Genomic DNA, 16,541 nt, shown 5'->3' with positions numbered 1-16,541 from the left:
GAGTATTCTGGATTTTAAAATATCCAATTCGGCCTTTCCATCACCTCAAGTTGTTAAAAAGTACATATGGCAATTAAAAGATAACAAGCTCTGAATAGCACACAGCATCTCTGCTGAAATCATAACATTTGGTCAAGGGAAACTTTGGTCACAAATTCACCCATGACCAATTAAATGCACCAAGCACACAAATAATCATGAATGAAGGGGGATATGCACAGAGATCAAAACCTATAATAGCGATCTCTATAAGAAAGGAGACAAACAGGAGCATTAACTGTTGACCCCTTATTGTCGGATACAGGAAAGTTGCCCAGTGGGTGAAGAGCTGTTCCCCAATTCATTGTGTGGATACTCTACATCTGGAGGCAAAATGGACATGATCTTCATCACTCATCCACTCCAAGACATGAAGGGATTAGCATCCAGCACTCCACATATCCTGGACCACACTCCCATGAACTGAGAATGTAGCACATCCTTCTCAAAATTTTCTTTCCATAGAAATTATTCTCTGTATTACTTCAACCACATATTAATATGCAAGATAAAACGTGAACCAAATGTCCATAACAAACCCAATCTCAACGCAGACTGTGATCAAGCATAACAACAAGAAGAACCCACCATTTTTCTCAATCTTTCTTCCAGCAATGTGGTGCCCCAACTATAAGTTCTTGCTGGAGTAGAGCTAAACTACCAGACGAATAGGAAACCATACAGCTTATGTCAGCTTCACTCCAGAAACAATGTCAACCTGACCTTGGTATACAGAAGACCATTGCATTTGTGCACATTTTCGGAAAGAGCTACAAAGCCATTACTATGTCATTCTCTAAAAGATAAAAGAGAATGTGCTTTGCACTGAACGCCCACAAGATAAGCACTTCTGACCAACCTGCCCCAGCTGCACAACTCTACACTGAGAGAAAAATATACGATGAAACCCTGGAAAATGTCAATAACCCCCACCCCCAATCACAAGATCCTGAGCAAATGTAGGCATTGACAATGAAATTCACCAACAGCTTCAGTGTGCCAGTATGGCCTTTGGCTATCTGAGGAAATAAAAATGATTTGGAGATCAAGACTTCAAAGCAGTGTAAACGGTGGACAGCAGTAATCCCTTCTCTTCTGTACATCTCAGCATCATGCACTACCTCAAGTATCTCAGAACACTGGAGAAACATCAACAATGGTGTGGTTTCAAAATTGTCCAGAACTACAATCAGGATAAACAAACCAAAAGAGTCTTCTCTTGGGTCAACATCCCCAGCACTGATTACATTCTGCCAGGTCTGTCGAATAGGCAGGTCACATCATTCACTTGCTCAACATTCACCTGAAACAACTATTCCAAGTTCCATCATTGCAAAATAATGTCAGGTGGTCACTAAACAAAAAAGGATGTTCTTAAAATCTCCTTGAGAAAGTGTAACAACCCCACCGAATTTGTGAGAAATGCCTGGTCCATGCCCACTCAAAATGGAGGTTTGCATTGGCATTGAGAAGCTCTAGTCCATTCCTGAGGAACAAGAATGCCAATGTGGATAGAGACGGAAGGTCGACAGCTTGGATATCAAAAGGATTTCCAGCCAAATCCCTGGGAAAACTGAAGTGAAGATCAAACTTTTAATTTGACTAGTTTTCAGAGTGGAGTGTGTGTTATGGTCTATAGCTCCCTCCCCAAACGCTTATATGGGCTTCACCATCAATAAAATTCTGCACAATGATAATGCAATAAATCACAGCTCCTTAAAAAAAGTTCCTAAAGTATAACATTATGAAAAAAAGTAACGATATATTTTCCAATGGAGGTTTAAAATATGATTACCTGTTCAAGTGTAAATTGTTTTGAAAGTGTATCATTTTCCAATTTCTTGATCTTTTTCATCAATTTATTTACTTGAAACTCTTGTTCCTGCTCCAGTGTCTGTTCCAATTCAGCTTTCTCATGCTGCAACTGAAGGGAAAAATCATAGAAAAAGAAAAGGGTAACACTGATGGAATGTGTGGAGGCAATTTTACGTATCCGAACACTCACCACAAATGCTTTGCCTGCCAAGAAATACAACAAGAATTCAAGATTACAGTCTTCTACCCAACTAATGCATGAAGAATCAGGAATCCAAACTTTTACAGTTCATAAAAAGGATTCAGGCTGACAAGGCATGAATTTAGGTTTGTACATTATTGACATCTATCTTTAATGAGCAAAAATACTGAGATGAATCACAAATTTATTAAATTCTCATAGTTTTCACAAATGTAATAAATTCGCTTAGTTTTTAATACATTACTGGCCAACTTATTTATTTTGACCCCAAAAAAATGCCAGTTCAAGTGGTTGCGAATGTCACATCTGGAATTCTCTGCCACAGAATGTAGTTGAGGCCAGTTCATTGGCTATATTTAAGAGGGAGTTAGATGTGGCCCTTGTGGCTAAAGGGATCAGGGAGTATGGAGAGAAGGCAAGTACAGGATACTGAGTTGGATGATCAGCCATGATCATATTGAATGGCGGTGCAGGCTCGAAGGGCCGAAAGGCCTACTCCTGCACCTATTTTCTATGTTTCTATTAATTTGTACATAATTGGCGGCGCGACTCACCCGTTGCAGCGGCCCCTACAGCCTGTCTGTCTTTTTTTTTATTTTCTGTCTAGTTAAATGTAGTGTTGGTGTTTTTTAATATTGGTTTTAAATGTGTATATGTGGGGGGCAGGGGGGGGGGGGGGGAGGGGGAAACTGTTTAAATCTCTTCCCTGTCCGGGAGACCCGACCTTTTCCCTGTCGGGTCTCCGTTGTCGTTGGGGCCTAGCACCGTGGAGCGGCCTCCAACCTGAACGACCCGGGGGCTCGGGAGACTGCGGAGCTGCGGACTACTCACCATCGTGGGGCTGGCCGGCCTCGGAACGTGGGGAGCGGTGGTGACTCGCTGCTGCGACTCGACTCCTGGGGCTCGGAGGCTCCAGCAACGCAGCCGCAGGTCCGGTGGACTGTCGGGACATCGGGAGCTCACGGGTCCGGGGGGGAGAGAGAGAACGCTTCCCGGAGCTCCCGCAACGCGACTTCTCCAGCCCGTGTCGCGGGGTTGGAACGACCTGGAGCGGGGTCGTACATCGCCCGGCACGGCTTCATGGCCGTGGGACATTCCAGCGCCCGCCGGGGGCTCCAACTTTGTGACATTTGGACCGGGAGCGGGGCCGTAAATCGCCCGGCACGGCCTAAAATGGCCGTGGGACTTATCATCGCCAGCCTGGGGCTTGGACATCGGGAGAGACATGGAGAACAGGGGAAAGAAAAGACTTTGCCTTCCATCATAGTAGGTTCACTGTGATGAATGTCTGTGTGAACTAAATTGTGTGTATGTCTAGGAATTGTCTTTGTTTGTATGGCTGTGGAAACGGAATTTCGTTTGAGCCTCACTGAGGCTCAAATGACAATAAATTGTATTGTATTGTATTGTATTGTATAATTTAGGTTGATTCAAGATTACCAATTAAAAGCAAATCCAGCAACACCCATTTTACTTTGTGCACGTACAAAGTATCGTACCGATTGATTGAATGATACTTTATTATCAAATGAGACACATCACCATGAAATTCTTTATTTTGCAGACTACACACAAAGTATGCAAAGAGTCGACAACTGTGTGTGAAATTACCTTAATTTCCCAGCGTTAATAATAGTCATTAAGGATACTGATTTGAATGGCCAGATTGCAGATTCATTGGAAGTAAAGCGAGGAACCCTATCTTTTGAAAAATGGCCATAATTATAACACCAAAGACTTATGTATTGAATGGGGGAGGAGGGGGGGGGGGGAGAGGGGGGAGGAGGAGGGGGGAGGGGGAAATCACACCTCTGACTACTGGATTTATTCAGCACAGATTTAAGTTTTACAGAAACATGGAACTGTGTAATGTGTTCCATCAATAATTAAACAGCTCTGCAGTACTGCGTGTTTTAGGATAATTTACTGGTTAAATTAAATTGATTTTCTGGAGGAAATTGGAAAACAGTTTTTTTTTTAAATGGTGTTTGTTCCTGAAAATAATATGGAAGTTCAACAATAATGGTTTCAACAGCATCATCAAGTTCAACATTCCCTCAAAGATGTGGGTAATTGCAGGAAGATGAGCAATCTCATGTTTCTGGAAGGATTTAATGAAAAAGAATCCTGATAATTTATATCCGATTTACATCAGTCTGAAGAAGGGTATCGACCCGAAAAGTTACCCATTCCTTCTCTCCAGAGATGCTGCCTGACCCGCATAGTTACTCGTTTTTTTTTGTCTACCTTCAATTTAAACCAGCATCTGCAGTTCTTTCCTACATAATTTATATCTGAGTTGGTCATGCTTGCTGACATGACAGGACTTGAGCAAGGGAAACAAACATCGATACCCATCCAAGTTCGAAATGCATATCAAGTATAAAAGGCAGTGATTACCTCCCTACTCACATGCATACTAATGCCCCACTCTCAAAATGGCATAATTTACAGGAGGGTGGGGTGTAATTTGAATTTTAGCATTTGCCACAAAGGAGGAACATTAAACCGTGGAGAAGCCTACCTGCATCAGCTTGCGGGAGAGTTCATTTGTTAGAAATTCTTCTTCTTTCTCATAATTTACAGCTAGTGTTTCTTTCTCTTTTTGCAAAGCTTGAATCTTCTTAAACAAGGTGTTGCTGATGAATTCTTCCTCCTGTTCAGCCCTTGCTTGCTGAAGATTAAAAGGAGAATATTATTAATAGGTTTCAACAATGATTTGAGATGGGAGATTTGGTACTATGCTTTGTATTCAACAGTAAAAAGCTGTTATTCCTATATTTTAATTGAACATTAGAGTTAGATTTATTATTACCATGTGTACCAAGGTACAGTGAAATGTTTTGCATGCTATCCAAACATCAGATAATACTATGCATAAATGAAATAAAGTCAAACTCAAGTACAATAGATAGAGCAAAGGGGAAGATGCAGGGTGCAGAATATAGTTCTCAACATTGTAGCGCACCACTTCCATAGACAAAGTCTAATGTCCACAATGGAATAGAGGTGATTCAGATTTTAGAAAGACCATTCAGAGACCAATGTGTAGGATAGTCTTAATATGCAGGGATTGCTGGTTGGTGCGGACTTGGTGGGCTGAAGGGTCTATTTCCGCGCTGTATCTCTAAACAAAACAAAATTGTTCCTATCGCTCTGAGGCACAGAATTCTAAAGATGCACAATTCTCAGGAGGGGGAATTCCCTTCTATATCCGTATTTCACGGCAATGAAGACGCAATTTTTTACCCTAAAATAAGGCTCGAAAATTTACCTGCGTCTTGGAGGCCGAAGGTTAGATTGTTAGCCAAGAAAGATAGACCTGGGCCAAATCGCTTTTAAAACATGGAGGACATGCAATGAGGCCTATCACAGAGGTTGGCAACCTACGGCCCGGAACCGGCCCGTAACCTGAACTCATCCGGCCCACAGGCGTTTTTTTTTTTCAATTCGTTTTCGCAACCTGGGAAATGCAGCCAGTCCTGCCAGCCGACCTGGGTGCTACAGCCAGTCCCGGGGCAGGGGAGCTGACCTGGGAACTGCAGCCAGTCCTTGGGCACGCAGGCAACCTGGTAACTGCAGCCATTCGCAGGGCACGCAGCCGACTTGGGTGTCACAGCCAGAACGTATGTAGCGAGCTGGTTCAATTGCAACATTTAAAGAACATTTGGATGGATTCATGCATAGGAAATGTTTAGAAGGATTTGGGCAAAAAGGCATACAAAAGAAAGACACCTTGATCACAAGGATGGCATAGAAAATAGTGCAAGAGTAGGCCATTCGGCCCTTCGAGCCAGCATCGACATTCAATATAATCATGGTTGATCATCCAAAATCAGTACCACGTTCCTGTTTTTCCCCCAGTATCCCTTGATTCCCTTGATTCCGTTAGCTGAAAGGTCTGTTCGTGTACTGTATAAACCTATGGCGCCAAATACCTCGCCTTATTTCCGAAAGCTCTGTCAAGCTGTGACAATAGTCAGCATAAAACATTTTATACTCCAATTACCCAAATTCATTGTATGGTTCACTGAAGATAGACACAAAATGCTGGAGTATCTCAGCGGAACAGCCAGTTTCTCAGGGGGGGGGGGGGGGGGGGGGGGGGGGGGGGAGGAGAGATTTACAGAGATAAGAAAGTGTAAAGTGTGAAAACGAGACATCAAAGGGGCTGGAGATCAAGGAAAATGTAGAATAGATCATTGTTAGCTAGGAGAAGGTACCAACAAAGCAAACAGAGATAAAATGTAATCAGGGACAGTCAGACTGTCGGAGGATGGAGAGAGAGAGAGAGAGAGAGAGAGAGGGTTACAATGGTTACTTGAAGTTAGAGAAGTCAGGAACTATGAGTGCAGCAATTCAAAACACTTATTTATGCTCACATGTCAGTGGAAAATCTGATCTTATCACTGTTTGCAAAATAAAAGACCCAACTACTTGGCGGGTCAAGGCCCTCTTGGTTCAGTGAACTACAATTGCCACAATTACTTGAAGGACAGAAAGAAATACCATCATTTTCTATTGACAGCAAATAAATTATTTTTACTATACGAATGTCAACTGCACACACATACAAATAACTAGCAGTCAATATTCACTTGCAGTACAAATATATCTGAAGGCAATCAAATCTTTAAATATGAAACCCCTCTTTTGGTTGAAGCTTGTCCAAAAGCCTGGCCACTTGAGCATGTTGTATTTACTTGTACTAAATATGTAAATTCCACTTCTTAATGGAAGTGATTGCTTTAGAGCATGAACCAAAAATATAAAAGACTGCAAATCAAAACTGAGCTTGCAAAGTTTTAAAACTCTCCATTCCAGAGTCATACTGCACGGAAACAGGCCCTAGACCTCATCCTGTCCACGCCGACCAAAATGCCCCATCTAAGCCAGTCGCATTTATCCCATATGGCCCGTTACCCTCTAAATCTTTCCTATCCACGTACTTGTTCAAATGTTTTTAAAATGTTTAAATGTTAAAATATTAAAATTTAAAAGTACCTTAACTACTTCATCTATCAGCTTATTCTTTATACCCAATAACCCTCCGTGAGAAACAGTTGCCCCTCAGGTTCCAATTAAATCTTTCACCTCTCACCTTTCCCCTAAGCTGGGAACAAGTGGCATTTACTCTATCTATTGTCCTCATGTTTGTATACATCTCTATAAGATTGTTCCTCGGTCTCCTGCACTTAAAGAAAAAAAGTCATAGCCTGCTCAATGTCGCCCAGACATCCCTGTGAATCTTCTCTGTACCCTTTCAAACTTAATGACACCTTTCCTGTAACAGGGAGACAACAATACTCCAAATGCAGTCTCACCATCATCTTGTACAACTGTAGCATAACGTCCCAACTTCTAGATTCAATTGAAGATAGATACCAAATGCTGGAGTAACTCAACAGGACAGGCAGCAAACATCTCTGGAGAGATTTAAACCAGCATCTGCAGTTCTTTCCTACGCATTCTACATTCAATTCCCTGACTAATGAAGGCCAGAATGCCAAAGGTTCTTCACCACCCTGTCCACCTGCAACACCTTTTTCAGGGAACTCTATTTGCACACCGAGATCGCTCTGCTCTGCAACACTCTCCAGGGCCTTACAGTTCATTGAAAGTCCAGCCCTGGTTCAACTTCCCAAAATGTAACCTCACACTCATCTGAAATAAACTTAATTTACCATTTCGTGGTCCACTTACCCATCTAATCAAGATCCTACTGCAATTCTTCATAACCATCTTCATTGGTCGCAGCACCAATCCCTAAGACACACCATTAGTTACAGACCTCCAGTCCAAATTACAACTTTCCATCTTCTGCTTCCTCTCATGAAGACAATTCTGTATCCAGGTAGTTAGCTCTAACTGGATTCCAAGAGAACTAACTTTCCAGAGCAGCCTATCACACAGAACCTAAATATATTACTTAAATCCACATGGGCTATGTCTATGGTCTTCTTACAGTCAAACATCAAGTCTTTCGGGATAAATGAGGAAGGCAAGGACTGGGGAGGAGTATCCAAATGGGTTATAAACTGCAAACTAATATAAAAATAAATATATTACTCGATTAGCCCTGACTGGTTAAGACATAATTTGCTTAAACTTTTCAGTGAAGAAAGATTTCCAAAGACGCTGAAATACTATACACGTACAAATGTGCAAATGTTGTTATATTTTGAAATCTCTTACCACAGCATTAACTGTAGGCATAACAGTTATTATAGTAAAAAAGCTTAAATGCATTTCAAAAACACCCACCATTTTAAATGTCTATCACACGATTTCATGTGGAGTTTTAGGCTATTTGTGACAAGTCATATCACGCACCATCATAGTCATGTTATCTAATTGATATCAATATATTTCCTGCACATAGAACATCAATATTCTGCAGAATATGGTAAGCTTGAAAAAACAAACCCATTCCACTTTGCCTCAGGCTATTCATTCTTGTGGTATTATGATACTTAAACATTTATTGAAATTAGTGGAGCTTAAAAGGAAGTAAGTCAAGAGCCTATAGCAAATATCTAGACTAAACTAGATCACCACTAGATTTACCAAACATTTGTTTTAATTGATGGGAAGTAGATTGCAGAGTACAATTAGATGTTAAGGTGACCAGCTGCAAACATAACACAACTGTCATTGTAAAACATGCTCACGCAATTAGACAGAATTTCACACAAGCACAGAACCCCGAAACATTCTTCAATAAACAGTGCCACACAACGTAAGCTCTCTTGGAAATTTGCTTTGTACCATTTCATTGCTTGGAGAGATATTCTGCATGGGTTTTTCCTGAACAACCTCCACTTTACCCAGTCAAAGGAGCGTTTTATCGGCCTGCTTCAGGGTCCAACCAAGCCCAGGTCCAAATCAGATGCCGACTGTGGAAAGACAATGCTTTGCTTACTTCTTTGCCCCAAGAAGGTCGAGGAAAAGTAGCTTCAAATGCCTGTCGATATTTGAAAGCTTGTCATGACCATCTGCTGGCAAATTAGATGCTGGGAAAATTATGTCTTTTCTTCTTATAACACAGTTTACCAATTGCAGCTCTCACTTGCAAACAATATTGTTCAATGACATTAGAGAATCCTGGGCTCTTAAGGTGCACAAGGCATGGTCACGGAAAACGTTGTCCACTCAATAATGCATCATACTCTTTCTGTGAATTTTGTATCCGTAACATCCAGTGGCTCAGGTTCTGCTTAATGCAGTTGCCATCAACACTGGCCACTAGATCAAGTCAGGACTCAATCAGCAAGGCCCTGCTGGACATCTAGCCTTTTAAGTGGGCTCAATCAACCTGCACTCATGAACAAGCATCAGACAGCATAAAGCCACTCCATCCCAACTCCTCTTAGGTCCAAAGAGGGGTAACCATCAAAACTGATGTTTCATTTTATAAAATGCATCTGAATGTTTGTCACGGTGAATGAATGTACAGTATTATCCTCTACGATAATCCTCAACACGGGTGTCTTGCAAGGATGTGGTCTCAGCCTCATTCTTTACACCTTATACACTCATAACCGTGCAGCTAAAATACTAATACAACTTAATTTACAAGTTTGCAGACGACATCACTATAGAGCACAGGGTACCAAATATTGATGAGACGGATTACAGGAAGGAGATCGAGAACCTCCTAACCTAGTGCCAAGATAACATGTGTGTAGGAAAGAACTGCAGATGCTGGTTTAAATCGAAGGTAGACAAAATGCTGGAGTAACTCAGCAGGACAGGCAGCATCTCTGGAGAGAAAGAATGGGTGATGTTTTGGGTCGAGACCCTTGTTCAGCCAAGATAACAACCTCTTCCTCAATGTCCACAAGACAAAGGAGATTATGATAGACTTTGGGAAGTGGAGTAATACACACCCCAGTACACAATGGGGTCCGCGCGGGGTCCTGCGACTCTGCCCGGCTCGGCCTGCGGACACGGGAGCTGCGGACTCCGGCTGCGGGAGGCGGCTGATCAGGAGGTCCGGGCCGCTGAGGAGGAGGATGTTCACCGTCGGGGTTCGGCGTCGGCGTTCCACCAGCCCGGCGTGAGGGCCTGAACATCGGGCCACCCAGGGCGGCGACTGCGGGTGCTAGGAAGGCCTCGACCACGAGTGAACATCTGGGAAGAACGGAGTGGAGGCTGGCTGGACTATGGTGCTTTCCTCACCTTGGTGCCACTGTGTTATGTTGTGTCGTGGACTTTCACTGTTTGTGCTTTTTTTTAATTCTATTTTATTTTTAATATGTTTTATTATTTATTATTATTTATTTATTTTTATTTTTATGATACTGCCTGTAAGGGAAATTCATTTCGTTGTCTCTAACTGAGACAATGACAATACATTTGAATACAATACAATACAATGACAGCGCAGAAGTAGGGATGGTCGAAAGCTTCAAGTTCTAAGGAATAAATATCAGCAGCAATTAGTCCTGGACTAGCCACATTGAAGCTACGGCCAAAAAAGCATACCAATGCCTCTACTTCCTTTGAAGGCTTTGGAAGTTTGGCATGTTCCCAATAACCCTCACCAGCTACTGATACGCTGTAGAAACCATTTTATTGGGTTGTATCACAGCATGGTTTGGGAACAGCTTCATCCAAGACCACAAGATGTGGACAAAGACCAGTCCATCTACACTTCAAGCTGCCTTGGCAAGGCCACCAATATAAGCAAGGGCCAGTCTCACCTTGTCCCCTCTCCCATCAGGCAAGACTCTCTCTTGTCCCCTCTCCCATCAGGCAAGAGGCATCAGACGAGAAATTTGAAAACGCATACCTCCAGATTCAGGGACAGTTTCTACCTAGCTGTTTTCAGGCAACCGAACCATCATCTCACCAGCTTGAGTGCAGACCTGACCTCCCAGCTACCTCAATGGAGACATTTGAACTGTGTTTAGTCGGACTTTATCTTGCACTAAATGTTGTACCTTTTATTTTATCCTTTATCTGTACACTGTGGACGTATTTTGGTAATAATGTTGTATGGTCTTTTATTTGACTGGACAGCATGCAACTGTACCTCGGCACACGTGAGAACAATGAACTAAACATTCAAATGCACTTGAAAATTATACGTGTTAACATTTAAATAATGTGAAGTATTATGAAACACAAAAAATATTGGCAACACAAATAAGAAAAAGATGGATTTATCTTTTTCCTACCTCTCTTCCTCACAACTGCAAAAACCTCCCTCACAATAAATGAGCTCGAGTGCTGAGCCAGCTCTAATCTGGCACAAGGACCACAAGCAGATTCTGCAATGTAAATGCTCAGAACTACCAGAATGTTTCTGCTCTGTAACGGTTAGTAAGTCTAGTCCTTGGATAATCAAAAATCCAAAGTTACCAGCATGTATGAGGCAATAGGTTTGTGTATTTTGCAAAACAAAATGCATTTCAAATTAAATTTAAAAAAAAGTATTGTATTAAGAATAATGCAACCACAGACAGAATTTTTGAGCTAAATTTCACAAATCCCAAAAAGGGAATTTGTCAAGGCAACAATTTCAAAGGAGCTTTTAAAAAAAGAGCATTAATTTTATGTTTCTAACATTTGGTTTAACGGTTCTTCCTCAATTTACCCCTTTTTTCCAATCCCCCTCTTCACAATCAGTTCAGGAGGTCAGTTATAGGTTCTATATATGATTTGTGTAGAGTTCAGGATTATAGCGAAGCTGATAGTAGGCTCACTTCTACAACTGGGATGGATCAAAATGAAGCAAAACCAACAACGTCACTTGTTCCAGCTAAGTATTAAAGAGTTTTAGCTTTAGAGATACAGCATGGAAACAGCCCATTTGCCCCACGGCGTCCACGTCGATCATTGAAATTCAATGTTATTCTACTTTTGTATCCACTCTCCACACACTAAGGACAATTTTCAGACACCAATTAACCTACACAACCCTTTGGGATGTGGGAGGAAACTAGACAACCCGAAGGAAGCCCACGCTGTCACATGGAGAACATGCAAAGTCCACGAACACAGCACCCGAGGTCAGGATCCGTTTTGAATAGAGAGCATGAGCTTGGGTAACTTTCCCCACATCTAAAGTTGAAAATCGTTCCAGAAGGATACAATGACAGGGCCTCCGCTGTTCACCCTGTATGTGAAATGAACACAAAAAGGGGGATAAAATGGAACCAACATTTGAATTTAATACCAAATTGGGGCTAATAGCAAACAAGGGCAGTACTGAAATATAGGAAGAAAAATGAGATCGCAAAGAGGACAAATAAAGAGCAAATTAAATGTAATAGAACAAATGGACGGCACAGTGGCGCAGAGGTAGAGTTGCTGCCTTACAGCAGCAGAGACCCAGGTTCAAAACTGACTACGGGTGATGATTGTATGGAGTTTGTATGTTCTCCCTGTAACTATGTGGCTTTTCTCCGGTAGCTCCGGTTTCCTCCCACACTTTAAAGACGTACAGGCTTGTAAGTTAATCGGCTTGGCATAATTTTAAATTGTCGCTAGTGTGTGTAGGATATTGTTAATGCGCGGGTATCGGTGGTCGGCACGGATTCAGTGGGCCAAAGGGCCGGTTTCCGCACTGCATCTCTAAACTAAAAACTAAATGTGAAGTGGCCACTCAGCAGTAGGACCTATGGTGCGTATTTTCTGGACAGTAAAACCTAAATGGGTCAAAGGGAGATAGAAATACAGTACATGAAAAATGCAGTGAAACCGATCAGCTCAATCTAATATTCATGATATTAATTCCCAGGAGTTGAGTCTCTAACTAATATAGATGCATTATTTTATGCTGACGGAGTGCTCTTTTCTTTCATTTCCAACCCATACACATGCTCCAACATGCAAGTCTTTCAAACACTGAAAAACAACCAATATAAATGTAACCCTCAGGGATTGATCACGAAGGGGCTAATGGCATTGGGGTCCATAGGCAACCAAGCTTTATTAATATAATTTTACAAAGGTATATCCAACCTTCCGAGTCTTAAAGAAACCAGTGGTTAAACTGTAAAACTACATATAATTAAAACATACCCGTGAAGGAAAAATTCAAAGTGATGGAAAATCAACTACAGTGCCCTCCATAATGTTTGGGACAAAGACTCATCATTTATTTATTTGCCTCTGTACTCCACAATTTGAGATTTGTAATAGAAAAAAAAATTGTCAGATTTTATTAAAGGTTATTTGTATACATTTTTGTTTCACCATGTAGATTTTACAGCTGTGTTTATACATAGTCCCCCCCCCCCCCCCCCGAATTTCAGGACACCATAATGTTTGGGACACATGGCTTCACAGGTGTTTGTAATTCCTCAAGTGGTGTTTAATTGCCTCCTTAATGCAGGTATAAGAGAGCTCTCAGAACCCAGTCTTTCCTCCAGTCTTTCCAACACCTTTGGAAAATGTTATTTCTGTTTATCAACATGAGGACCAAAGTTGTGCCAATGAAAGTCAAAGAAGCCATTATGAGATTCCTCCATATTTCCCTGAAAATATCAAAATGTTCACAATTATGACCTTTTTATCATCTAACATTACTTGTAAACTGTGTATTCCATTGCCAAGTCCCCAAATTGAAATTTCTCCCCTAAACCTTTCTAATTCTATCCTCTTCAGGCACTTATTTCTTTGATCATGCTATTTGTCCTCACTGGCTTTAATATCTCCTCCTGTGGCTGGGTGCCAGTTGTTATTTGATGCCGTTCCTGTGAAGCATTTGTGTTGATGGTGTACAAATGAAAGCTGTAGCAGCCAGGGACTGCTATACTGTGGTTAAAATATCTGCTTGTTTATACAAGATGGCACATTGCTGAACAAAAGAAAAGAATCTTCCTCCTACTGCTTTCTACTTCAACAATTAAAGATTAATTATTATTTTGTTTACTCTTTGTCTGACCCTGCTGGGAACAAATTAGCTGGTGTTCGCTATGTAAACAGAGATTGAATCTGCGCTTGAGCTAAGGGATATTGAAATGAACTGAGAAGCTTCCGATGTATCAAATCAATAGTAATGTAAAATCTAATACAAACTATAATGTTATGGAAATGTTAGCTGGGTAAAAAAAAATCGAATAAAGTAGAGGCCAATTATCATAACTATGCTAAAGGATTCTACTAAGCCACAGTGGAATAGATTAATAACAACAGCAATCAGAGAGCATAATCTTGGCCACAGGATCAGAAAGTTCTTGAGGAGACCATTATCAACTGATAAATACGTCAAATTATATTCTCGCAACCAGCTTTTCTCAAAACATGGGTCGTGACAATAGTGAATTTTAATTGTGGGAGAAATAGCAATTTAAAAACAATTACAAAGCTCACCCTCAAATTGATTCCTGTGTGCTCTAAGTGGTATTTTCTCAAAAAGAATGTAGGAAGGAACTGCAAATGGTGGTTTAAACCGAGGATAGACACAAAATGCTGGAGTAACCCAGCGGACAGACAGCATCTCTGGAGCAAAAGAATGGGTGACGTTTCGGGTTGAGGACCTTCATCAGGCCCGAAACTTCACCTATTCCGACTTTCCAGAGATGCTGCCTGCCCCGCTGAGTTACTCGTTCATTTTGTGTCTATCTTTTCTCAAAAGGATGCAGAGGTGCCTCTGAGCCAAACCCACCCAAAATACTTAATGCTTTCAAAAGGTATGTGGGCAATTGGGTGGAGCAGAAATGGGCTTTTCGGCCCAACCTGTCCTTGCCGACCAAGATATCCCATTAACGCTAATCCCATTTGTCTGCCTTTGGCTCATATCCCTCTAAACATTTCCCATCTATGTTCCTGTCCAAATGTCTTTCAAATTATTTAGTACCTGCCTCAGCTACCTCCGGCCATATTGTTCATATACCCACCAGCCTCTGTGTGGAAAAGGTTGCCCCTCAGGTTCCTATTAAATCTTTCTCCTATCAGATGATTTCACCAGAAGAGAATTATCAGTCCTTCGAGCCGGACAGATACATTTTTATCTTTTCCCTGTATCATAAACAAATCTATTTTTCTATAGTAGACAAAAATGCTGGAGAAACACAGCGGGTGAGGCAGCATCTATGGATCAAAGGAATAGGGTTGAGAGTTTTGGGTTGAGACCCTTCTTCAGACTGATGTGGAGGTGGGGTGGGGGGAAGAAGAAAGAAGAGGCGGAGACAGTAGGCTGTGGGAGAGCTGGGAAGGGGAGGGGAAGAAAGGAGAAAGCAAGGACTACCTGAAATTGGAGAATTCAATGTTCATACCGTGGGGTGTAAACTGCCCAAGCAAAATATGAGGTGCTGCTCCTCCACTTGCGGTGGGACTCACTCTGGCCATGGAGGCGGCCCGGGCCAGAAAGGTTGGATTCTGAATGGGAGGGGGAGTTGAAGTGCTGGGCAACTTACAGCGGTATGAGCATTGACTTCTCCAATTTCAGGTAGTCCTTGCTCTCTCCTCCCCTTCCCAGCTCTCCCACAGCCTACTGTCTCCGCCTCCTCATTTCTTCTTCCCGCCCCCCCTCCCCACCTCCACATCAGTCTGAAGATGGGTCTCGTCTCTAAACGTCACCTATTCCATCACTCCATAGATGCTGCCTCACCCGCTGAGTTTCTCCAGCATTTTTGTCCACCTTCGATTTTTCCAACATCTGCAGTTCTTTCTTAAATATTTTTCTATAGTTATTGATTTATTATTGTCACGTGTAACGAGATACAATGACATTTTATGCATGCTATCCAATCAAATCAGGTAATGCCGTACACAAATAAAGTGAGCCCATATGCAAGTACAACAGGGAGAGGGAAGAGAAAAAGATCAGAGTGCAGAATATAGTTTTGCAACATTGTAATGTAACAGTTCCAGTATCCGCAATGAGGTTAGTTGGAATGTCAGGTCTAAACTCTGCTTATGGTAGGGCCTTTCAGAAGTCTGATAACATTTATTAAACTATGCAACTCAATTGCTTTTGTCAATACATTAACCGGTTAATGTTAAATTCTGACACATGTATTCCTCAGATTTTAATTTTTTAAGGAATTTTGCTCCATGGCTCTTATTTTCATCAAATCACTGCAGCAGACATAGAGATCACTGTTCTGTCTGTTCCATCTCATTCCCACATTCCTTGCCTGCAGATCTGGAAATTGTTCTCACTCAAGTAGTTCTCTTCAATTTCCCTTTGACTGCCTCATTTCCACCATCCCGAGAAGTAGCAAGTACCATATCATTATCACTTTCTATGCAAAATAAAAGTTTGGATCCTCCCCAGATTGCAGCATGGCCCTACTCCTGAGAACAGGGCAGCACAGTGGTGCAGCTGGTAGAGCTGCTGCCTCACAGCGCCAGAGACCCGGGTTCAATCCTAACCTTGGGTGCTGTCTATGTGGAGTTTGCACGTTCTCCCCGTGACCATCCTCCGCGTGCCTCTCACATCCCAGAGACATGCGGATCCATGTATTAATCGGCAGCCGTAAACTGACACGAGTGTAGGGAATGTATGCAAAACTTGGATAACATTGAA

General features: G+C 41.9%; 1 protein-coding gene across 1 annotated transcript in view; it reads right to left on the bottom strand.

The window, feature by feature from the left end:
* Positions 1-16,541, bottom strand: part of ccdc6 (coiled-coil domain containing 6) — a 50,813-nt gene that overhangs the window by 9,567 nt on the left and 24,705 nt on the right. The window contains exons 2-3 of the mRNA XM_033034339.1: positions 4,581-4,730; positions 1,835-1,963 (exon numbers count right to left, since the gene is read on the bottom strand). Of these exons, the coding sequence (XP_032890230.1) occupies positions 1,835-1,963; positions 4,581-4,730 (279 nt within the window). The remainder of the gene's footprint in view (positions 1-1,834; positions 1,964-4,580; positions 4,731-16,541) is intronic.

Source organism: Amblyraja radiata, chromosome 15 (genome assembly GCF_010909765.2).
Source record: "Amblyraja radiata isolate CabotCenter1 chromosome 15, sAmbRad1.1.pri, whole genome shotgun sequence".
NCBI lineage: Eukaryota > Metazoa > Chordata > Chondrichthyes > Rajiformes > Rajidae > Amblyraja > Amblyraja radiata.
The sequence above is the reverse complement of the archived record's forward strand: the minus strand, read 5'-3'. Positions and strand labels throughout refer to the sequence as shown.